At 62.2% G+C, this 22,306-nt stretch overlaps 3 protein-coding genes across 9 annotated transcripts; 2 read left to right on the top strand and 1 right to left on the bottom strand.

Annotated features, from left to right (window-relative positions):
- Window positions 1–188: 188 nt before the first annotated feature.
- On the bottom strand, window positions 189–7,308 carry PSMD2 (proteasome 26S subunit ubiquitin receptor, non-ATPase 2). The gene is made up of 21 exons (XM_061452357.1): window positions 7,120–7,308; window positions 6,636–6,692; window positions 6,102–6,266; window positions 5,733–5,854; window positions 5,150–5,374; window positions 4,909–5,067; window positions 4,480–4,624; window positions 4,218–4,278; window positions 3,781–3,927; window positions 3,491–3,597; window positions 2,961–3,088; window positions 2,796–2,883; window positions 2,256–2,418; window positions 2,065–2,166; window positions 1,832–1,977; window positions 1,539–1,622; window positions 1,240–1,408; window positions 1,047–1,141; window positions 762–888; window positions 561–679; window positions 189–479 (listed from the first exon to the last, which is right to left on the bottom strand). Exons 1-21 carry the CDS (start codon window positions 7,252–7,254, stop codon window positions 297–299), a joined length of 2,727 nt encoding a protein of 908 aa, XP_061308341.1. The 5' UTR covers window positions 7,255–7,308; the 3' UTR covers window positions 189–296.
- Window positions 7,309–8,712: 1,404 nt separating this feature from the next.
- ECE2 (endothelin converting enzyme 2) lies at window positions 8,713–17,130 on the top strand. 7 transcript variants are annotated; one of them, XR_009743160.1, is made up of 19 exons: window positions 8,713–8,858; window positions 10,520–10,606; window positions 11,005–11,149; window positions 11,349–11,564; window positions 11,658–11,782; window positions 11,919–12,065; window positions 12,145–12,210; window positions 12,373–12,561; window positions 12,980–13,122; window positions 13,244–13,358; window positions 13,597–13,707; window positions 13,900–13,998; window positions 14,084–14,161; window positions 14,357–14,460; window positions 14,775–14,885; window positions 15,242–15,309; window positions 15,479–15,537; window positions 15,901–16,091; window positions 16,180–16,275. XR_009743160.1 is itself a non-coding variant. In XM_061452351.1 (19 exons), the coding sequence occupies exons 1-19, from the start codon at window positions 8,817–8,819 to the stop codon at window positions 16,558–16,560; spliced, it is 2,310 nt and encodes a 769-aa protein (XP_061308335.1). In that variant the 5' UTR covers window positions 8,713–8,816; the 3' UTR covers window positions 16,561–17,130. The 7 variants fall into 7 exon arrangements, 6 of the variants coding, with proteins under 6 accessions (XP_061308335.1, XP_061308339.1, XP_061308338.1 ...); XM_061452351.1 differs by lacking the exon at window positions 15,479–15,537 and adding an exon at window positions 16,384–17,130; XM_061452355.1 differs by lacking the exon at window positions 15,479–15,537 and adding an exon at window positions 16,384–17,130 and having other exon boundaries at window positions 8,724–8,858; window positions 11,058–11,149.
- A 568-nt stretch (window positions 17,131–17,698) lies between these two features.
- On the top strand, window positions 17,699–20,504 carry LOC133268756 (mitochondrial ubiquitin ligase activator of nfkb 1-A-like). Its single transcript, XM_061452350.1, has 5 exons — window positions 17,699–17,804; window positions 18,215–18,354; window positions 18,586–18,673; window positions 18,752–18,872; window positions 19,062–20,504. The coding sequence occupies exons 2-5, from the start codon at window positions 18,238–18,240 to the stop codon at window positions 19,756–19,758; spliced, it is 1,023 nt and encodes a 340-aa protein (XP_061308334.1). The 5' UTR covers window positions 17,699–17,804; window positions 18,215–18,237; the 3' UTR covers window positions 19,759–20,504.
- The last annotated feature ends 1,802 nt before the right edge of the window (window positions 20,505–22,306 follow it).

The following is a 22,306-nucleotide window of genomic DNA, read 5'->3' as shown; positions in this document are numbered from 1 at the left end:
CCCACCCATACACAGCCTCCCACAGCAATCCAGCTAGGGTTGGGCAGGCCCCAGCCACAGCCAGTTTTGAAAACAGGACAGGATTTTTTTCTCTTTCCTAAAAATACTTCCCGTGGCCTCCACCCCAAGACCAGTTTTAACCCTGCTGCCCAGCCCCCACTCTCAGCACAAGCCGGGCAGGGCAGCACTGGAGTCTACACACAGTTTATTTCCTTGACTCTTAATAACAAAAACAAAAAATAAACATAGGTTTTTTTTCCTCCCCTCCCATACCACCTACCCACCACCCCCCCACCTCAAACATCATAGTTGGGATTCTTGCGTAGGATAACAAATCCCTCCAGGATAGGCGTCACGGGCACGTGCTCCTCCGTGGCCAGCTCGGCCCGCTCCCCATGCGCCAGGAGCACTGGCGTTGTGTGAGTCTGGAAGCCGGTGATGGTTTTGGGCTTTCCCGCCTGGCCCACCACATCCACAGCCTACACAAGAAGAGTGAGGTAAATGCTGGGGTCACATAAGGATGCCAGAGCACCCCAGCCCCAGCTCTGGCTCCTCCTTACCTGTCCTACCCGAACTGACACAGGCAGAGGTCGCAGCTCCTCATCAAAGGTGACCAGCATGCGAGGCTGCATGGCAGCAACAAGACCATACAGAACATAGTGGGACTTGCCCAGGATAACTGGAGGGGAGACAGAAGTGAGTGCAGGGGCTGGACATTGTCCACTCCATAGGCACAGGGGGCCTGAGCCCATAGTACTCACTGTTGCGCACATCCAGGAAGGACACAAGGACGGTCAGCAGCCCAGCCACGGCCACTTGGCTCATGAGCTGGCGATCGCTATGGTAGGGGCACAGGGTGAGCGTCCCCTTGCCCAGGTGGGTCAGGCCCTGGTGTGGCAGAGAAAGATTATGAGAGAGCAGAGGGGCCTGCCTGCCCCCCCCCCCCAGCCCTGCCTGGTGACACCTCCAGGGCACCACTTCCCATCCAGGGTCGGGACCCCAACCTGCCCCTTCCCCACTACAAGCAGCAAGCACGGGATTATCACCTGGGCTAACCGCACCATGAAGAGATTGTTGGGGTCCTTGGCATGGTACTGGGCGAGCTGTCGCAGCATCGCTGCCAGCCGGGCATTGTTGGTACCTGGGGCAGAAGGAGTGTAGGCAGAAAGCAGGGTACAGACTTGGGTCTCCCTCCTTCCCCCAACACGAGCCCCAGACAGGGCTGTCCCCCAGACTCACCGCTGCCAACCATGCCCATGGCAAAGATGGAGTTGTATGAGACCTCGGGGTCAGCATCATGGGAGAACTTGCTGAGGGTGTCAAGGATGTTGAGCCGTGGGTTGGAGACGGAGATCAGAGCCAGGGCCAGGGGCACAGCACGACGGAGGGTGGGCTCCCCATATCGCAGCTGAATGGAGAGGAGGCAGCTGTTAGATCCAGCTTACCAAGGGCAGCAAGGGCTAAAGAGATGCAAGGCAAGACCCAGTCTCTACTCCTAGGTCCCTTCCCAGCTCTGTACTGTCCCCAGTGTCACTCACCAGGTGACCAAACGTGCGCAGGGCCATCTCAGCACCAATCTCCTCACCCATGGCAATGAGCGCAATCCCCAACACTGCTACACCCTGCGGGGACACAGGCGCTGAATACCAAGCAGGGAGCACACAGCCCAAAATCCAAGTTCTCCTAGCCCCTGCATCCACCCTAAGCCTAGGGGGACAGGGGGAGCAGGCTATGCAGGCAGGGGCTGTTTTCCACAAGCTCTGATCACACAAAGGCCTTAGGGACCCCAGAAAGCCAGCTCCTGCTCCTTGGACGCAAGCCCAGTCCCCACCTGGTGAGCCCCCATGTCAGCTGAGCTCTCTTTCTTTTCCTTCTCTTTCTTGTCCTTTTTGTCCTTGTCCTCTTCTTTCTCCTTGGAGTCAAAGTGCTCGCTGCAGATGTGCAGGAGCTGTTGGACCTTCAGGACATTCCCCGAGCCTGGGGAGGGGAACAGAGGGCCAGGATGGGGAGGCAAAGAGCCCAGGACCCACTCCTGCCTCCCCCACCTCGACAAGCCCAACTCACCTGCATAGGCGCAGATGTCCACCAGCGCATTGGCAAAGCTGCGGAATGGCTCTGACACAACCTCCAGTGCTGCCAAGATGGCCTCAATTGCCTCTCCCTTCCCTGCCAAGGAAGGTGCAGTGGTTAGAGGACAGCAGTGGAGGGATGCTCCCACCCCAACCCTCAGCCCATGACCCCTGGCACTGCCTTACCCAAATGGTTCAAGCCCAGGCCAAGCGGCAGCCACCGGGCATACGTGTCCTTCAGCTCTGTCTCCGATTTCTCCATGATGGTCTGGAGAATGGTTGAGGTGACATCCCCATTGCAGGAGCCCACTGATATCATCCCGCAGGCCAGGGCGGTCACACCAGCCACCTGGTGAAGGAAAGAAGGAGAGATGTTGTATATGGAGACAACACAAGAGTGAGCTGGCCCGCAGTCTGGGGCCAGGTCTGCACAGTGATGGCTGTCCAGCCTGAAAGAGCACCGGGTACCCTTGCTCTCCACTTTGTGTGAGAATTTGGGTTACTGGCATCCTATCCTCTCATTTTGACTGCAATCCCATCATGGGAGCAGCTCAGATAAGGAACATAGGGCTGTGCTCTTCTGGCACAGCACTGTACCAAGCAGAGACATGTAGCCTTGTTCTTAGGAGCCAAAACCAGCTGCAGAAAAGCCCCTGCATTCCCAGGAGCTGTTGCCAACTAGGTGGGCAAGCAGGAACTACAGGCAAACCTTGCCTTGCTCCCTACCTCCATGCTGGACTTTGAGTCTCCCATCACAGGTAGCAGCAAAGTCAGAACATCCTCACGGTTGGAGCCTGCATACGCCAGGCCCAGCCTGCAGAAAGTCAAGGGCAGTGTGAGGGGTGCTGCACCACTCTGCACAGCACAGGGACGCTAGGGCCTGGCCCTTACCCAAAAATGGCTCCAATCCTCATGGTGTTGCTGTTGTGGAGGACATAGTCGGACAGAAGGGCCAGGGCAGGATCACACTCATTCCTCACCCCTGAGTTGACAATGCCACAGGCCAGGAGGGCTCCTGACTGCAATACAGAAGCACTGTCACACACCAGCCACCAACACACAAAGCTCCCTGCCAGACAGTGATTAATGTCACACCACACGTTACAATCATTCCCTGGGAAGGGCAAGTCAGTACCAAGTGAGCAATGCCACACTGGATCCAGCTGAGCATCCCAAAGCTCATAGCTCTGTCACACCAGAGCACCCAAAGATGCCTCAGGCAGTCCCCAAGAGCTCCCTGCCTTGCTGTGATCTGCTGAGAAAGCTGGGTCACAGAGCACCCACCACCTCTCCAGGCAGTAACCGAGCCCTACAGCAGCCCACAGCAAGGTCAGCCATTCCCCCAGCCAGCCATATACCCAGGCCACAGCAGGGCCACCCCACACAGCAGTAGAGCCTGCACTGGGTTTGGTGCCACAGACCTTGATGTAATCCTCCGAGGAGTACAGGTACTTGTCAATCTGTGTGAGTCCCCCGTCTACGTCCCACAGCAGTATCGTACCCAGAGAGGCTGCAGCGCTCAGCATCCCTGCAGTTCCAGGGGAGAAGAGCCCATGTCAGCCCTAACTTGACGTACCAGGCCTGGGGCTTGTGGTGGCCAGTGACATGGGGCAGCCCAGAGGCAGTCATGCCCTGCAGCATCCCAAAAGGGACAAGGTACAGACCCCAAGCCCACAGGCACCTCCAGTCCCCGCCCAGCTGGCTCTCTCACCATGGTCCTTGTTCTTGTACAACCACTTATTGCCATCATCCGTCAGCAGCTTGTCCTGCCCAAATGCAGCATTCACAAAGCCATTCACAAAGGAGGAAGCCAAATTCATCCGGGCTGAGTCCACTTGGGAACCGCTCCCCCCAAACCCTGGAATACAATGTCAGGGTAAGGCAGGCAGCAAGAGGAGCCCTGCCAGCCCCACGCCACACAGCTATCCCACACTATGGCGGGACAAGGACCTGTCCCACCACCAGCTAGAAGGAGAAGCCCAAATCCACAGCAGGCAGCTGGCTCTGCCCCACACCAGGTCAGAGACAGCAAGCAGGCCATGTGCCCACCTCAGGATACAGAGATGACTGCACTGGCCCAGAGGTCCCTTGCAGCCCCAGGAACACCCCACAGACAGGAACAATAGAGAGCACAACACAAGCCCTTACGGTTATTTTCCAGGTGGGTTTTGTAAATATCATCTGGCACTTTGGGCTCCATGATGTCCAGCTAAAGAGATAAGGAAGAAGGGGGTTACCTCCTGGCCAGCACACGTCAGAGCAGCTGCCCTACCACAGCAACCTCTCCTGGAGGTACTTTGGAAAGCTTATAGGGATGAAAGATCTCTTCCCAGATCTTGTCACACTGCTCAGCAGCCAGGGCAGCCACAGCTGGAGGCAGCCTCACTTTTTTCCCAGCTGTGACACTCACCTCTCTGGCCAAGGCCAGGAAGTTGCTGTTGAGCTGGACATTGGACATTATCTCAGTCAGGTCCTCATACTCCTCCACATCCTCATTCAGCTCCAGGAAGACCCCATGGCGGCCCAGCATAAAGGCCATCTGCTTCTGCACAACTCTGCACAGAAGGGAGAGGTTTCACAAGTGCCCACACCCCAGGACACCCAGCACAAACACGCGTTCACCACACAGTGAGCCAACCTGCTGTGCTCTAGAAGCACGCAAGAGCAGCCTGTAGGTGACCCACTCTTGCCTGTCTCGATTTCAGGGCCAAAAGTCTCAATCCAACCCCCAGACAGCTCAGGTGGTGGCAGGATCCAACACAACTCTGCCTAGACAGGGAGCTGCACCCCACCACAATGGGTGCAGGCCGTGGAGGGCAGGGAATCGGTGTCCACTTACACATCTTTGCAGGAGGTGAAGATGTCCTCCACCAGCTCCACGTCATTGAGCATCAGAGCCAGGCGCAGGGCTTCAGGGTAGCGGCTGAACTTGCGGAAGATGCCCAGAGCACAGCGCAGGAGAGCCGAGTTCTCGGGCTCTGGGACATAGCTTACACAGCTTTGAGGAGGGAACAAACATGTCAGGCAACCTCAATCCAGTGAGTGACGAGGCCCCCTCCAGCAGTGCTGAGCCTCCTCACCTGGTCAAGTAGAGGCACACTTTGGAGTAGGCATTGTCATCAATGTACTTCTCCAGCATGTCCATCTGTTCAATCTCCATGAGCAGGTCACAGGCCTCATGCTCTGCATTGTGGGCCATGTTGTAGGGAACGATCTCCTTGACAAGGGTGAGAAGCGTGTCCCTCTGAGCCTTGTCATTCTCATCAATCTCCTGCCACTCTTTGGCCACCTCCCCTGCCAGATGCCTGTGCAGACAAAGGGTAATCAACACCGCAGAAACCAGCTTTATCAGCCCAGGGGTAGGGAGCAGCTGCTGCCAGTTAGTCAGGGCTGTGTATTGCTTACTGGGGCTCTATACTACTGCAACATCTTATGGGAGACAAGCCCAGAGAAGGAATAAGGTTAAAAGCAGAGATTACAGAAGCCACAGCAGCGAGATCTCTGCAGCTAGCAAATCACTGTGGATAGAGGATTTGCAGGCATGAAAGGGGCAGCTGAACACAAGCCCAGCAAGTCAGGACATGTCCCAGACAGGCCAAAGCACTCAGGGAAATCCCCCCAAGCCCTCGTCTTCCCCCAGGTCCTGCTCCCACCCAGGCCTACCTGACATATTCGTGTCCCCAAGATGCCAGCTCCTCCTGGGAGCCCACCAGCCGGTACTTCAGACACTCACGCTCCCCACTCATGGTCATGGCCAGAACAGAAATGATGTCTGCTGCAAAGCGCTGGGGAAAGAGTGCAGAGGTCCAGATACAGGCCAGGCACAGGGAAGCAGGGGCAGCCAGGCACACAAACACCCTCCCCACACCCACAAGCCACCACAGGTGGCAAAGGCACAGCTCTGGCAAGTTATAATCCACTGGAGCAAGTCACAGAGGCTGATGTTAGACCACTGGGTCTGGAGGGCTCTACAATCACCTGCCCTAGCACTGCCCCTCAGGCACATCGGATGGTGGGGCCAAGAGCCTTTACCTTGTTCTCTCCTGGAGCCATGTTCTCATAGATCTCCTTCAGCTTGCCATAATGGGGGCGTAGGAACTTGAGGGGTTTAGGAACAGAGGTCATGGAGGTAGTGGAAGAGCGGATTTGCCTCCGCAGCTCCTCCAGGGCTGGGCGGTAGAGGGATGTATCTTTCTCCTGCAGACAGAAACTGCCTGTCAGGGAGCAGGGGCTGGTTCTCTCACCACCACCCCACCAGCAGTACCCAAACACAGCCACAGTCTCCAAGCAAAGCCACCCCCTGCCTTGGGCTGCCTCCTTCAGTCCAAGTACTGGGGAGGGAGAGCACAGTGGGGCAGAAAGCCACCCACACAAGACAGAGCAGAGGTCCCTTGGGCACAGGTCAGACAGGCAGCAAGGTGGGGGGACAGACCACAATGAATAAAGAGAAGCCCCACTCAAGGCCCATCTCCATTGCACAAGAAACAACCAGGGACAAATGGACAGAAGCCACAGTCAGGTCTCCATGCTTCACAGCTCCTCCTGAGGGGCACGGCACAGACTCACCCCAAGGCGCTCCACCAGCATCTCCAGCTCATCCTGCAGCTGCTTGTCCTCCTCGGACTACCGACATGCACGGGAGAACACAGCGTTAAGGGTGTCCGGCACAGCGTGACAGGGGCATCACCTGGGCCGCGGCGGGACCAGGGCACAGCGACACCCCAGTGACACTGGACCCAGACCCTCTGCCCCAGCACCCCCCCGAGCCAGAAACCCATCAACTGCATCACGCGGGACCCCCAAAAGGTCACGCCCCCCCCGCCGGACGGGAGTGATCCCCCTCCCCTCGGTGACGTTACAGACTCCCCCGCTCCCCCGAGAGGAATCCCCTCACGCCGATGACGAAAGAAGCCGGCGGTGACGCCACGGGAACCCCCGAAGGGGTGCCGGCCTCCCTCGTGACGTGGGATGACGTCCCGTGCCGCCGCTCACGCGGGCCCAGCCGTGCCGTGACTCAGCTGCCGGGCCCGCAGAGGCGGCGAACGCTCACCAGCTCCTGCTCCTTCTCGGGCCCCACGGGCTGCTCCCGGCGGTCCCGGCCCCATGGCGGCGTGTGCTTCTCATCGCCGCCCGACCCGGGACCGCCCTGCACCCGACTCTGCCCGCCGCCACCTCCCGCATCCATGGCCTCTTCACCGCCTACCAGCCGCTCCGCGCCTGCGCCCCGCACATGCCCACAGCCAATCACTGCCCGGCGCCGCCGTGACGGCACCGTCGCACGCCGGAGGAGTGGCGCGGGGCGGGGCGGTCCCACGTGTCGCGGTGCTGCGCTGGGCACCGGCCCGTGCACCGGCGGGAGCGCCCGCAGCCGGGGCCGGAGACCCAGAACTCCGCCACCTTGACACGGGGCACTGGTGCCACCAGAGCCGGGCAAGTGAAGTAGCACTGCCCGGGGCTGGCGGGCTCGGTGGGACCCTAGCACGCCACGAACACCCGTGAGCACCCCTGTGTCCTCCACCCCTGCACACACACACACACGCTTCCTGCCCACCCGTGCCACTCTGCATCCCCGATCCCCCAGGTCAGGCAGCTGGCACTGGCTGGCCGAGCCCCACCGGGCACCCCTGGCTGTGCTCCCCGGGGAGCCCCTGAGCAACGGGTGTGCTGCCAGGCATCTCCCATCGACCTCTTTTCAGGCTGCACTGCAGGACACGCCCACAGCTACTGCGTGTCCTGCACCCCGCAGGGTATGGGGCACCCTACAAGGGTATCTGCACTCGGACGCTCCAAACGTCGCTGCCCCACAGGCAGCACCCTGGGCACCTGGTAGGTGACCTGCCGGTCCCACCTTGCGCATTCAGGCAGTGGTGCAGGGTCGGGAGGTTTCAAGGTAGGGTGTGAGGCCTTCACTACGGCAGTGACTGTGGCAGTGGACACCTGCATATATGCAACCATGTCACACCACACGTCAATGAATGCACGGGTCTGTGGATGACCTCGGGGTGCCTGGGGGTACCGGGGTGGGAGTGTCAGTCAGTGAGTGTGTGTATGTGTGTGTGTGTGCATGTCCCCAGGCACGTGCCAGTGCCCTGGAGTGTGCGCCAGGTACCACAGTAGGGTGTGCTGCTGCAGCTGTGCACCATCACCACCCCACTGCCGGTGCCCAGTACTGTGCAGTACAGGTGTGCCTTCCCCGGTGCCAAAAAGTATGCCAGTGCTGGTACGTATGTCAGTGTGCCAGTGCCCATTGCGGGTGCCCGGCTGTCAGCCCGATTGCTCCCCGTGCCGGTGTGGGTGCCGGTCCGAGTCCCAGTGCCGGTGCGACTCCCCGTGCGGGTGCCGGTGGGGGTGCGGGTGGCAGTGCCGGTGCAGGCACCAGTGCAGCTTCAGGTGCGGAGCTCCTCCAGTGCGCACGACGGTCACCTTGGCGGTGGAGCCGGGCAGAGCAGAGCTGTGCGGTGCGGTGCGACAGGACTGGGCACCGGTGCCCCCGCTCCAGCGACCCCCAGGTCGCCGGCCCCAGCCGCCCCCTCCCAGTGCCTGCGGGCCGCGCTCCGCCGATTCCCGTGCCCGCGGCTCCATCCGTCCGGCGCGGCCTCATCCCTGCCCGGCCCCGGTCCCTGTCCCGGCGGCGGCGCGGCTCCCGGTACGAGCCATGGCGGCGGCGAAAGCAGGCGGCGCTGCGGCGGCGGCAGGGGCCCGGAGCGGCCCGGGCGGGGAGCGGAGCTAGGCGGGAGGCGGCCCGGGATGGCCAGGATGAACGTGGCCCTCCAGGAGCTCGGACACGCCGTAAGTGCCGGGGCAGCAGCGGGGGTCTGGCCGGAGGCGGCAGCGGAGCAAGGAGGGAGCAACGGGCGGGGACGGGGACCAGAGGCACCGGATCGGGGGGCGGGGGGGCAGTCGGGGCAGAGGAGATCCCGGGGGCTGAAGGGCTCAAGGAGATGGAAAGGCTGGAGGGGCTGCGGGAGACAAGAGCCTGTGGGATGCGGGGGGCTGTGTGGGTCCGGGACTGGGGGAACTGCGTGGCTGGAGGGTCCCCGTGCCCTACGGTGGGGGAAAGAAGGGGAAAGAAAGACCCTTCAAATCCCTGCCTGTGGTTGGGCAAAAGGAGCTGGAGCAGTTCAGAGCCGGCCCCACAGACCTTGCTCTGCCGGGGCATGAAGCCCACCTGGGGTACAGTGATGCTGCTCGTAGGGTGCCCCTCAAGGCAGCACTCCTGGAAAGAACAGAGGGCCTTGTTCCTGCGGGTTTCAGCCCCACAGAGTGGGCAAGAGGAGCTCCAGGAGCACGTCCTCCTCATGCCTCGAGGGTGCCAGGAGGTGCTGGGGAGAGGGTGCTGCCAGATGGTGCCCAGGAGGATGAGGACCACCCAAGTGATGAGAGGGGAGTACTGGGGGCTGCGGGGGTGCCCAGCTGGCTGAGCTCCCACAGGATTCCAAGCTGTCCCTCCCAACAGCTTGGCAGTGGGATCCTGCCAGCTGTCAATCCCAGCCTCGCGCCCTCCCACTGCAGCAGCGTTTGGTGAAGCCCCCTCCGTGTTCTGGCGGTGTGGCACTGGGCAGAGCTGGACATGGGGCACTTGCTCTCCTTCTCCCCCTACCCATCATCCTTCCTGCTTGTTCCTTGTCTCCCATACCAGCCCTGCAGGCAGTCCCGGGGCATCCACCGTAGTCTGCAGCGCAGAGCTGCAACCCACTCGGGTGATCAGTCTGAAGCCAAAGGATGGCTCATGACCAGTAGCACTGCTGATTCTCTTCAACCAAAGCCTCCAGCTTTTTCTTCCAGCTTATCCCAGCTTCCAAAGCTGCTGGCTCAGCTCCACCACTTTTCTCTTGGCTGAATCCTTGGCAGCTCTCATGCCTGGATCGGTGCAAATTGCCCCTGCCAGGCTGTTCTGCAGGCCAGGAGGAAAGGGGACCCATCCCTGTCATCTTGCAGCCCCTGTAGTGCCCCCTATACCCCACAGTCTCTGCCCGCATGGGCTCGACCCTGCACCCTGGTCACTCCTAGGGCCAGAATAGGGCAGGAGGTGCTTTCAGATGTTTCGGAACGGTGCACATCTATCTGCATGGAAAGTTCCAGGCAGGGGAGGAGGGATGAGACAGCAGCACTAGGCAACGGTTGCTCGGCAACGGGGACCACGTCTCCTTGGCGATGTGGCACCTGTCGGCAGGGCTGATGCCACAGATGCCATGGCGACGCGGAGGGATGCTCAGGCGCTAGCCCCGGAGCCCCTCACAAGCAGCTCTCCCCGTGCTCCCCGGGGCCACCCGGGGCTGGGGACAACCTCTGGGGGAGGTCGAGGCACACCGACGGGGGCCAGGGGCTGTCCCGGCCCACCGTGAACTTGCTGAGCAGGCACCGTCCATCGCCGTAAGAGCCGGGAGGGGGGGCAGGGCGGGGGGCAGCCATCCCCACCCCTCGTCTTAGCCCACTGCCTCCCTCGGCAGATGCCCGACTACAAGCGTGCCACACTGCAGGACGACGATGGGTCAGAGCCAGCGGGGGATGGCAGCACCTCTCCCGACAGCATGGAGGTGAGGTCTGCCCCGACCCCCTCCATCCTTTCCCTCTCTATCCTCCCTGGACCCTCTCCTCACCCTCAGCCAGAGCCTGCCTGCAGCCGAATGGGCAGCAGCAGCAGAGCTGGGAGCCAAGCCAGCCTTGGCTGTCCCCAGGGATGTGCTGGGAGGCAGCCAAAACGCAGCAGTGTGCCTGGGCCACTGTCGTTCCTTGTGGCTGGTGGTCACCAGCACCCACTGCCAGCTTGCCGGGGCTGGTGCCCTGGTGACCCGCGGGGGGATGCCCTGGTCCCCACCTCGTCATGCTGCACCTCGCCATGCAGCTGAGCCACGCACGGGAGTGGGGAGGGTGAAGCAGGAGGGGCGAGGTTTGGTCCCCCCGTGGTACAATGGCAGGTCCTGCTCCTGCCCAGGTGGGGTTTCGGAAGGGGCCAGGGCCGCTGCTGAGCCGCCTGGCTTCTCGCAGCCAGCTGGAGCTGGTGCTCTGCGTTATCGCCATCTTCCTGGCCCTGATGCTCGGTGTCATTGTCGTCGCCCTGGCCATCCAGTACCGCAGAGGTAGGGAGAGGCCCTGCCAGGGTGGCAGTGGCATTCCCACACCTGGGGGGAACATGGCAGGATGGGGAGGTACAGGTCAGCTCGGGGCTCCCACTTTGGGTGCTCTGCCCATCCCTGGGTGCAGACAGGTCTTGGCCCAGCTCTGTGCCCAGGTTCCCCCGGCACATGCGCACAGCCCTGGGCATGCCTTCCCTGCCAGATCCCTCTCACAGCACGTGCCTGACGGATGCCTGCGTGCGGGTGGCCAGCAAGATCCTGGAGGCCCTGGATGTGGAGACAGATCCATGCCAGGACTTCTACCAGTACTCATGCGGGGGCTGGATCAAGAGGAACCCGCTGCCCAATGGGCGCTCCAAATGGAGCACCTTCAATAGCATCTGGGACCAGAACCAGGCCATCATGAAGCATCTTCTAGGTGGGCACCAAGGGGTTCATGGTGGGGGGTGACTTCTGGGCGCAGGCAGGCAGAGGCCCAGGATCGGCAGGGCTGACATGCAGCCTTCCGCAGAGAACACCACCTTCAACTCCAGCAGCGAGGCAGAGCGGAAGACGCAGCGGTACTACCTGTCCTGTCTCAAGGAGCAGAGGATAGAGGAGCTGGGTTCCCAGCCCCTCATAGAGCTCATCGACAAGGTGGGGCAGCCATCCACGCATGAGCTGAGCTCAGCCCAGCACATTTCCCACTTGGCTTTTCATGTAACTGGAGAGGGGGCAGCCCTCAGGGACGGATCCTACCCCTCCTTGAGGGACTGGGTCCATCTGCTGACAGATCGGGGGGTGGAACATCACTGGCTCCTGGAACCAGACCAGCTTCATGGAGGTACTCAAAATGGTGTCAGGCACGTACCGGGCAACCCCCTTCTTCACAGTGTATGTGGGTCCGGACTCCAAGAGTTCCAACAGCAATGTCATCCAGGTTGGTACCTTGGCAAGGAGGGGCAGCAGGCACTAGCGAGGCACCGCGTTGCCCATGCTGCCCCTCTCTCCCCCTCCAGGTGGACCAGTCGGGGCTTTTCCTTCCATCCCGGGATTATTACCTGAACAAGACCGCCAATGAGAGGGTGAGGCTGGGCACAGTGCACACTGCAACTGGGAGAAACCCATAGCAGTGGGGTGCAAGCAGTGCTGTGAGGCACCTGCACCCTGCCCATTGGGTGTCACAGTGCCGAGGGAGGTGGAATGAGCGGTGGCCAGTGCTGAGCCTGGGCTCGGGGTCTCACCAGGTCCTGGCAGCATACCTGGACTACATGGTGGAGCTGGGCACACTGCTGGGGGGAATCCCAGAGCCCACCCGCCTCCAGATGCAGCAGGTGCTGGACTTTGAAACCCAGCTGGCCAACATCACTGTGCCCCAGGCTGAGCGACGGGACGATGAGAAGATCTACCACAAGATGAGCATTGCAGAGCTGCAGGTGGGCACCGCACGGCACAGCTTGGGGAATCCTCTGAGGACACAAGGGGTGCTTGTCCAGTGGGACACCAAGGGTTCCAAGCTGCTGACCCCCTTCCCAGGACACCCTGGGCAGCCCCATCTGTTCTGGGACATGTGCTGGGTGCTGGAATGAAGGGCTCATCCTCCTGGTCGCTAGGATTTGGGAGAGCTGCCAACTGGCATGGGGGGGAGGGGGGGGGGTTGAGAGCAGCACTGAGAGCAGCAAGGAGCCACAAGAAAGGTGCTTGGGGCAGAGAAAGGATCTGGAGTGCTGAGGGACCTTTGGACCTTCCCAGGGAGCCCAGACCCTGCCCCAGAGGCTCCCCTCACACTGGGCAGGATGGGGCAGAGCCATGCCAAGCACCTCAGTGCTGTGTCCCCACGTCCTCTCCCTCCAGGTCCTGGCCCCCACCATCGACTGGCTGGATTATTTGTCCTACGCTCTGGCCCCGCTGGAGCTGGCCGACACGGAGCCTGTGGTGGTGTATGGGGACACCTACCTGCAGCAGGTCTCCGATCTCATCAATAGCACTGACAGGAGGTGAGGCCCCCTTGAGCAGCTGACCATTTGGGGCTGTCCCCATGGTGGGGGCATGCTGTGGGCTCACCGGTGGGTTGGAGGCTAGCATGTAGTGAGCCACAGCATCGCTCTACTCCTGCAGCATCCTAAACAACTACCTGATCTGGAACCTGGTGCAGAAGACGGCCTCCAGCCTGGACCAGCGCTTTGAGACAGCCCAGGAGAGGCTGCTGGAGACGCTCTATGGCACCAGGAAGGTAACAGGGACAGAGCCCCCTCTGCCCTCAGCCTCGAAGAAGTCAGAAACACCTTTACCGTTGGGATGCCCTTGGGATGCTCTGGATGCTGCAGAGGGAAGCCAGGGATCATCTTTTGGGGTGGGGGTTTAGTCACTGAGCATCTCCCCCCTAGGGAGGGAGCAGAGCTGGGCTGGGTGAAGGAGGGAGGCAGGGGAGGGGACTGGGGGTCTCACAGACCCCCATCTTGCTCCCACAGTCCTGCACACCTCGCTGGCAAACCTGCATCTCCAACACAGATGACACGCTGGGCTTTGCACTGGGCTCTCTCTTTGTCAAAGCTACCTTCGACCGGGACAGCAAAGCTATTGTGAGGACACTTCTTCCCCTGTCCCTTCCCCATCAGCATTCATGGGAATTCCTCCCCTTTCCCACCCATACCCCAGGGCTAGAAAGCATGGAGCAGTGAAATGGGACCCCCAGCCCTGGAGAGGTCCCACTCTCCCCACCCTGTCCCTGTCCAAGGGACTGTGGGGACAGCGGGGCTTCATTCCCTCCCCAGGCTGAGGAAATGATCAGCGAGATCCGGGCAGCCTTTGAGGTGTCCCTGGATCACCTGGACTGGATGGATGAGGCGACCAGACAGGCTGCAAAGGAAAAGGTGATGGGGGGGGGGCAGCAGGTGGGAGACCTTGTCCTGGTAAGCCTTCAGCTCCATCTCACTGCCAGGGCCTCTCCCCACACAGGCGGATGCCATCTACGACATGATCGGCTTCCCTGACTTCATCCTGGACAACAAGGAGCTGGATGATGTCTATGATGGGGTAGGAGAGCACCCGGGTTGTGGGGAGGGGTTGCAGCCTCCCCTTATACCAAGCCCTGGCAGGGCAATGTCCCTGTCTGGGGGACCCATTTGGGATGGGGCTTTGTGTGGAGTCATCCTGATACCAAGCGCATCCTAGCCATGGTGGGGGGAACCAGCCAGTGGGCTCTTCCTCATCCCTCCTCATCCTCACCAGTACGAGGTCTCGGAGGACTCCTTCTTCCAGAACATGCTCAACTTCTACAACTTCTCTGCCAAAGTGATGGCCGACCAGCTCCGGAAACCCCCCAACCGCGACCAGTAAGGGAGAGAGCCTGGGGGGAGCAGAGGATGTGACACTGCCAGTGCCACAGCACTGTCCCCAGCATGGCCTTGGTGGCACTGCTTCACTGCGGGAAGGTCCCCCTATGGGGTAGTGCACCACTGTATGTCCCCCGGGGTGCCTCTGGCTTGTCCACAGGACAGGATCCTTTGGTTATGGGCGAGGGTAAATGCGCCAGCCCTGGGCAGGGCAGCACACGGCACCCGTGGTGGGAGACAACACAGGAGGGTGGTGGGGCACTGGGGACAGGGGACACATCCCTACCTGCCCATGTCCCACCTCCCTGCCCCAGGTGGAGCATGACCCCACAGACCGTCAATGCCTACTACCTGCCCACCAAGAATGGGATCGTCTTCCCTGCTGGCATCCTGCAGGCTCCCTTCTATGCCCGCAACCACCCCAAGTGAGCCTGGCACAGGGATGGAAGGATCTCCGGGGGGTGGGGGGGGGGGGGGAGCATGGGCTGGATCAGGGCCGGCACCCCACAGCCCCACAGAGCCCCCCACAGTCATGAAGCAAAGCCCTGGGAGGCCTGAGGGTCCCCCAAGCCTTTACATCCTGCAGCCAAGACAACCACCTGTGGGGCCACCTGTGTTCCCAACAGTACTCATTCCCAGCTAGGTGCCAACTGGACCAGAGGCTCACTGAGTCCTCTGAACACAGATGGGGTGCCATTTGTGGAGGGGGTGCTTGGGCCACAGCAGGCTGCAGTGGCAGCATTCTCCTGCACTTACCTGTCTCTCTCTCATGGCCCAACAGAGCCCTTAATTTTGGTGGCATTGGTGTGGTGATGGGACACGAGCTGACCCACGCTTTCGATGACCAAGGTGAGAGCCCATGGGCAGTGCTGGCTCCAACCCCCATCACCTTCCTGCCCCCACCACCTCGAGGGTGTGGAAGGGTGCCATGAGCTCACGGGGGTTCTGCTTTGCCATCCATTGCATCATGCGTGCTCTTGCCCTCCTGGCCCCCGCTTCTACCATCCTGTCTCCCCAGGTGGCACCCGCCGATACCTCCCCCAGGCTTCTCTGTGCAGCTTTCGCTCCATCCGCTTGGTGAGGACACAGTGTCTGCAGCCCCCCTCATCCTCCTCCCTGAGGGGTGCAGGACACGTCCCACTCACATCCACTCTGCTCTGTGCTGAGATGGGGTCAATGGGGGAATTTGGGGTGACAAATGTGGCTTGGGACAGTGGGGATACATGAGGGGATGGCTGGGGACCCGAGCACAGGCTGAGCTCCAGCCAGAGTCCACACAGAGCAGGGATAGTGGGAGGTTATCTCCCCTGGGCATGGACCCAAGGTGCCAGGTCTCCTGGTGTCCGCTTGGGCTGTCCTACCCTGCTTCAGGGCCCCCTGCAGCTGGGGCTTTGCAGAGGACCAGTGTCCCCTGGTCCCACCCATGGGATGATCCCACAGGACGGGAGTACGACAAGGAGGGCAACCTGCGGCCGTGGTGGCAGAACTCCTCCCTGGAGGCCTTCAAGAACCGGACGGCATGCATAACAGAGCAGTACAGCCACTACACTGTTCACCGTGAGAAGGTCAATGGCCGGCAGACGCTGGGCGAGAACATCGCTGACAACGGCGGGCTCAAGGCAGCCTACAACGTGAGTGCCACTGTCCTGAGAGGATGCAGACCCCTGTGTCTTGTGTCTGTCAGTCTCTCCATGAGGCTTCAGGGCGTCTCTCCCATAGGCGTACAAATCCTGGCTGCAGAAGAACGGGGAGGAGAAGCGCCTGCCAGCCCTGGAGCTCACCAACCATCAGCTCTTCTTTGTGGGCTTTGCACAGGTAGGGCAGAGCCAGATGGTGGGTTCCTTATCCTTCCCCTGCTCCTCAGAGACCCCCGCAGCGCCCCACCAATCCTGCCCCTCCCTGAAGCTGCTCCTGCTCCATTAGGTGTGGTGTTCCGTCCGAACACCCGAGAGCTCCCACGAAGGGCTGGTGACAGACCCCCACAGCCCGGACAAGTACCGCGTCATCGGCACCCTCAGCAACTCCAGGGACTTTGTCGAACATTTCGGCTGTCCCCTGGGCTCCCCCATGAACCCCGGCAAGCACTGTGAGGTGTGGTAGGGACGGGGAGGGTGCTGGGGACAGAGGGGACGATGCTCTGCTGTGTGCCCCCCCCGCCCTCGCCGGCTGCCGGCGGTGGCCCACAGGCAGAGCGCGGGGCCACTCCCCGAATCACCCTCCATCGTGGTCCCCACCGTGCACACACCGCGCGCCTCTTCGCCCCATCTCTGCCCCTCTCCCCAGCACATACCGGGCACCCACCGCAGCCCCATCCACAGCCTGGAGCCGGACATGGCCGGCAGAGAAGCCGTAGCGCCCCCAAAACGCAGCTCTGCCCCCAACCCTGATGTGCTACAGACGGGCACAGCGCAGCCCCCCCAGGGCCACGTTCACCCCGTGTGGGCAGGCAGAGGGGTCCCAGGGAAAGCATTAGAGCTGAGTCCCCCCGACCTGCCGGAGATGGAGGCTGGGGGCCACCTGACTCCGCTCTTCCTCCATCCCCTCCCGATCCGGCTTGGCTTCCCCATCCACCTCTGCTGGGATCAGCGGGCGACAGCGGGGACTCTGGTGCCTTCCGCTGTGGGTGGCTGTCGCTGAGTTTGTTTGACGATTAAAAGCAGTTTCCACTTACTCTGGCGGCTGCGCGTCCTTCGCGGTGCCGGTGCGGGAGAAGTGGGCTCTGGAGCAGGGGGACGACTCAAAAGCCGGGGGCGAGAGGGAGATGAAACATCCCGAGGGAGGGGAGCGGGAGATGAGGCATCCGAGGGACCAAGGGATGGAAGCAGGGGATGAACTGTCTTGAGGGGCAGAGGGAGGGGCGCAGGTGTGCGAAGAAGGAGGCAGTATCCGCAGAGCTGACCCTCAGCCCTGCCCCAAGACGGCTGCGGGTCACCGAGGGCAGGGCAGGAGCCGGGCTGGAACAGCCCCGCTGGGAAGGGAACGCCGGTGTAAGGAGCAGCCACGGGGACCCATTGCCCCGAGGCGGGGGGGGGGGCACGGGTGACATCCTGCTCTGGGGCCCGCCCCTGCACAGGGGTCCCTCCGTGTGCACTGGGACCCCACAAACCCGCGGGGAGCAAGGCCACAGGGGTTCGCAAAGGCCGCCAGGAGTTGTAGTCCTGCGCACAGCCCGACGGGAGCTGTAGTTCGGCGCGAGGGACGCTGGGAGTTGTAGTTTCAAGTGCTGCAAGCTCCTCTGCCGGGCCCCGGGGACCGCACTGCATTTCCCAGCAGGCAGCGCGGCGGGGCCAGGGTCCGGGCCTAGGCGCCTCGGGGGCTGCGGGGGCCAGCGGTGCCAGGCCGGCGTGAGCGGCTGCGGCGGGGCTGGGCGGGGGGTCTGGGACCGGGCCGGGTGCTGGGCCGGAACTGGGGGTGTCGGACCTGGGTGGCACCCTGGGTGCAGGGCCTAGGCTGGGTCACGGGGGCTGGGCCCCGGCCCGACCCTGGGTGCAGGGCAAAAGGGGCGCTTCTGGAACCCGACTGGGCGAAGTGTTCTACGTCGGGCCGGGGCTGCCGAGCTCCTGTGGGTGCTGGAGCTGAATTACCTCCAGCCGGGGCCAGGGACAGGCTTGGCCCTAGGGCAGCAGCGTCCTGGGGACGAGGGCAGTGGGACGTCCCTGCTCTGGGGACAGGGACGCTGGGACATCCCTGCCCCTGTGCCTTGCCCTGCCCCTGTGCCTTGCCCTGCCCTCCAGCCAACACGCTCACCTTGCAGGCGTGCTGCCCGAGCCTGGCACCATGGACGCACCACTCATTACACCTGGGGAGCTGCTATGTCTGGGCTCCAGCCTTGCCTTCTCCGGCCTCTTCTACTACCTCTACAGGAAGAAAACCAGAGTTGTGGCACGCATACAGGTACCCTGTCCCTCAGATGCTCTCAACCCCCACTGTCCCTTCCCTGCTGCCCAGAGCCTTTGATTTGGGCACACCTCACTGATAACTGCAGCCTGCTGCATCTTCTGTTGAGGTCACCATGCCTAGGACCAAGCAGGTTGTCCTGCCAGAGATCCCCACAAAGCCATGTGTGACCCACCTGCCAACCCGTCTGCCCCTGCCCAGGTTCACTCTCAGTCTCTGCTCTTTTAGGAGGCTCCAAAGCTCCAGGTTGATGATGATTTACCATCATTGGTGTCTGCGGCTGATGGGAGGTGCCTGCCTTATGTTGCTCTGGAAGGTAAGGAGACCCCGTGGCCCCACACTGGGGACAGAAGCTGGGCTCTCCTTTAACCTTAATGCATTCTACGGTCCTTAGGCATAGTGCTGCCAGCCAAGGCTGCGCTGACGAGCCATTACCATGAGAGGCTGCAGGGTGTGATCCAGAAGCTGCTTCTGAAAGAGCATCGGCTGGTCTGGAACAGCTTGGCCCGGAGCTGGTGAGCAATGGGAGGGGACAGCAGGGGGGCAGGCTTGTATTGGTTGGCCCAAACCCCCATACTCTGGGGCCACTGGCAAGGCAGAAATTGGCTTGGTTAAAGGCTCTAGTCCCTACCCTTGGCTCTGCCCCAGGAGTCCAGAGTTCCTCCATATTGTCCACATCCCCATGCTGTGCTCTCCGCTTGCAGGAGCGAGAGTGAGCGGGTGCTCTCAGAGCAGGTCTACACTGTCCCCTTCTTGCTGGCCTCACCGGACACTGAGGCAGTGACACAGGTGAGCGTGGAGAGCCCGCTCCGAGCCGTCTGCCTGCCACTGGAGGTGGTGTACGAGAGGTTCCAGCAGCCGGCCCACGGCTTCCGTGACCTGCTGGGGCAGTACTTGAGTGGGGAGAAGCCCAAGGGCATCCTGGAGACAGAGGAACTGCTGCGTGTGGGAGCTGGGCTGACGGGCATCGGGGAGCTGGCCCTGCACCCAGACGGCTCCCTGCACCTCCAGCCGCCATCTCAGGGGGGCGACTATTTCCTGTGCCTGGGGGACTGGCAGACGGTGGTGGAGGAGCTGGAGTCTGCCAGCGGGCTCTGGAAGGGGGCGGCCATGCTGTGTGCCGCGGCGGGCCTGGCCATTCTGCTGCACGCCCTGTGCCGTGCCTTCCGCCGCGCCCGCCTCAGGCAGCAGCGTGAGGACAAGGAGCTGGACAGCGAGGAGGCCGGGGATGGGGGGCTCGAGGACTCCTGTGTCATCTGCCTGTCGCGACCCCGTGAGTGCATCCTCTTGGGCTGTGGCCACATCTGCTGCTGCTTCCGCTGCTTCCAGGCCTTGCCTGCCCGCCTCTGCCCCATCTGCCGGGGGCCCATTGACCGCGTGGTGCCCCTCTACCAGGCCTGAGAACATTTAAGGGGCAGCCAGAGATTGTTAACACAAAGCGAAGCAAGCTTGGGGCCTGCAGTAATCTCAGCTGTCCCCTGGTGTGCAGTTGTGTGATTCCTGTTGGGGGAGAGGGGTCCTGGTGTGCCGCCCCCTGTTTTTTGGGGAGGGTGGGGAGTTACAGCCTCCTCATGCTCCCTTTTTGTGCCAGAAGCCCCTGCCCCCCCGCAACATGAAGGCTTGGGGAGAACATGCTTGGTGCCTGAGCTGAAGAGCCAAGTCCCCTGCCCCACGCCGGGATGCCTTTTTCCCAGCCCTGACCCCTCCAAAACCGTGTGGGACTTTTGTTTTTCTAGTGTGTGGCTTTATGAGGAGCGTGGCAGGGGCAAGACCAGGGCTGGTGAGACACAGTGGGGTGACAGAGACCCAATTTCCCCTGGGTCACCGCAGTGGTACACTTTAGTGCCACCGTTGTGCTCCCTGCCCCATGTGCCTACAGCCACTGCCCAGACCATGCCCAGCACCCAGGGACTGGCAGCAATGAAGTGTGCCCCTTCACCATCTGCAGTGCCACCCAGGAAGGAAGAGTGTCCCTCTGCCATCTCTGCAGAGTCCCCACTCCTCTGGAGCAGGGGCACAGCCATAGGGCACTCCAGAGCCTGCCCTCTGGGCCCTTCTGCACCCCGCTTTCCTGTTTGCCTCCTGGCTGGGACTGAGTGCAGGCACAGCTTGTGGTGGTGTGTGGAGTGATAAAGACAAGGAGTGGAGCTTGGCCTCGCCTCTTCCTTTGCACCGTCAAGTCGGGGGACTGGAGGGACATGGCAAGAGCCAAGGCTCTCCTTGGCAGGGGGGGAAGGAAGGGAGAGGGGACAAGTCAGTGCCATCACCGCCATCCTCCAGCCTCAGCACACTCACCAGTGGTGGGCAGGGGTCCCCCAGCTGGACTGCATCACCTCGCGATACAGCCCCAGAGGTGGGGGAAAAGCGGGACTGTTGCCAAGGCGATCATGCTCCTCTGGTCTCCATGGCAACTGCTCCCTGGACTGCTCCCCATCACTGCCTGGCTGCAGTTGCCCAGGCAACCCACGGGCTCTCCTGGCTCCTGCGGCTTTGGGGCACCCAGGATTTATTTGGGGGGGGGTGGGGAGAGGGGAACAGGCCAGCACTGGCAGCCAGACAGCAGTGTTGGGGTAAGAGGGGATGATGCCCCTTCCCATGGCAGGGGCCCCCATTGCTGCCAGTTTGGGGCAGGGACCATGCTTGGTGCAGAGGTGCCCCTGTGGTGTTGCCCCTATAGCTTGCAGTCAGCAATGATGCCCCGGAAGACCCAGCAAAACCTCCTGGGACCCATGTGCATTTTTGGGGTAGGGGTGTCTGTGTGGCTCCCTTCCTCCACCCCACCCAGTGTCTCAGCTCAACTTCTTCCCCATGCCAGCATGGTGAGTGCCACACTGCAAAGTGAGCAGTGGGGCCTGGGTGTTCCCCCCGCTCCAGAACCGGGCACCCCCCCGCAGCAAGGAGAGATTTCGGGAAGGAGGTAAATACCAGATGGGCGAGGGCCGGGCTGCCAGGAACACACTCCTAGTGTGCCAAGAGCTGCTGGCGTGCGTGGGCCGGGGAGGGCGGCGGGTGCCCGTGCTCCAGAGACTGCTCACCTCGTTCCCCGCAACCACCCGGGGACAGGGACACCCAGAGAGGGACCCGCAGCCACTCGCTGCCCTCTGTCCACAGGGGGGCCACAGTTGCCCAGGGAACACATCCCTGCGCACACGGAGGGTACCACCCCACGCTGGGCACAGCCCTACCCCACACCCCTCGGGGGGCCCTACCACCCCGGGGGAGCCACCAGCCCCGCGGTGGCCTGGACCTGGCTGAGGAGCCCTGCCTGGCGCGGAGCCGGGCGGCAGCGTGACTCAACCGCTCAGCTCAGCAACAGCCAAAGACTGGCCGTGCCAAACCGCCCGGCAGAGGGGCTGTCCGGCCTTGCCGCAGCCCGCACCGCCGCCGAGCCTGCTGTCCATCGTCCCTCAGGGTCTTCTGGTCTGGAGCAGGGAGCTCGCAGTCCTGCACTGAGCCCTGCCTAGCCTCCGTCCCCACCATGCAGGGCCCAAGAGGGACCCACGCACCCTGCAGGGTACCCGTGGGTGCCAGCCCATGGCCATGTCCCCATCCACACCCACAGGGCTGCCAGCCCACTCCGGCCTGTCTCTCTGTCTGTCGTCATGGTGACCGTGATGTGGTGACAGACGAGGATGGAGCCTCACGCCCCAGCAGGGCTGTTTGGGTCTGGGCAGGGAACCCTCTACAAAGTCCCTGCCCCAGGCAGAGTGCTGAGAGTGCTCCACCTGCTCAGGTGCAGCCCTGGCACCACCGGGACCGCAGCTGTGCCCGGGGCAGCTTGTGTGAGGGATGGGGACAGTGACATCCCCCTTCCATCTGCCCCGACTTAGCAATTGGATTCCCCTCGGGAGCCCCGCCTTCCCAAAGCCAGCCTGCACACCAAGGCAGACAAACTCATCTCACTAGTGACAACCTGCTGGCTGGCTGCCCTGCAAAGGCTCTAGCCCTT

This window comes from Pezoporus flaviventris, unplaced genomic scaffold (assembly GCF_033815535.1).
Source record: "Pezoporus flaviventris isolate CSIRO_AGI_PZ_B2104156 unplaced genomic scaffold, CSIRO_AGI_Pfla_v1 ptg000013l, whole genome shotgun sequence".
Classification (NCBI taxonomy): domain Eukaryota; kingdom Metazoa; phylum Chordata; class Aves; order Psittaciformes; family Psittacidae; genus Pezoporus; species Pezoporus flaviventris.
Note: the sequence above shows the minus strand (reverse complement) of the source record. Positions and strands in the feature narration are given on the sequence as shown.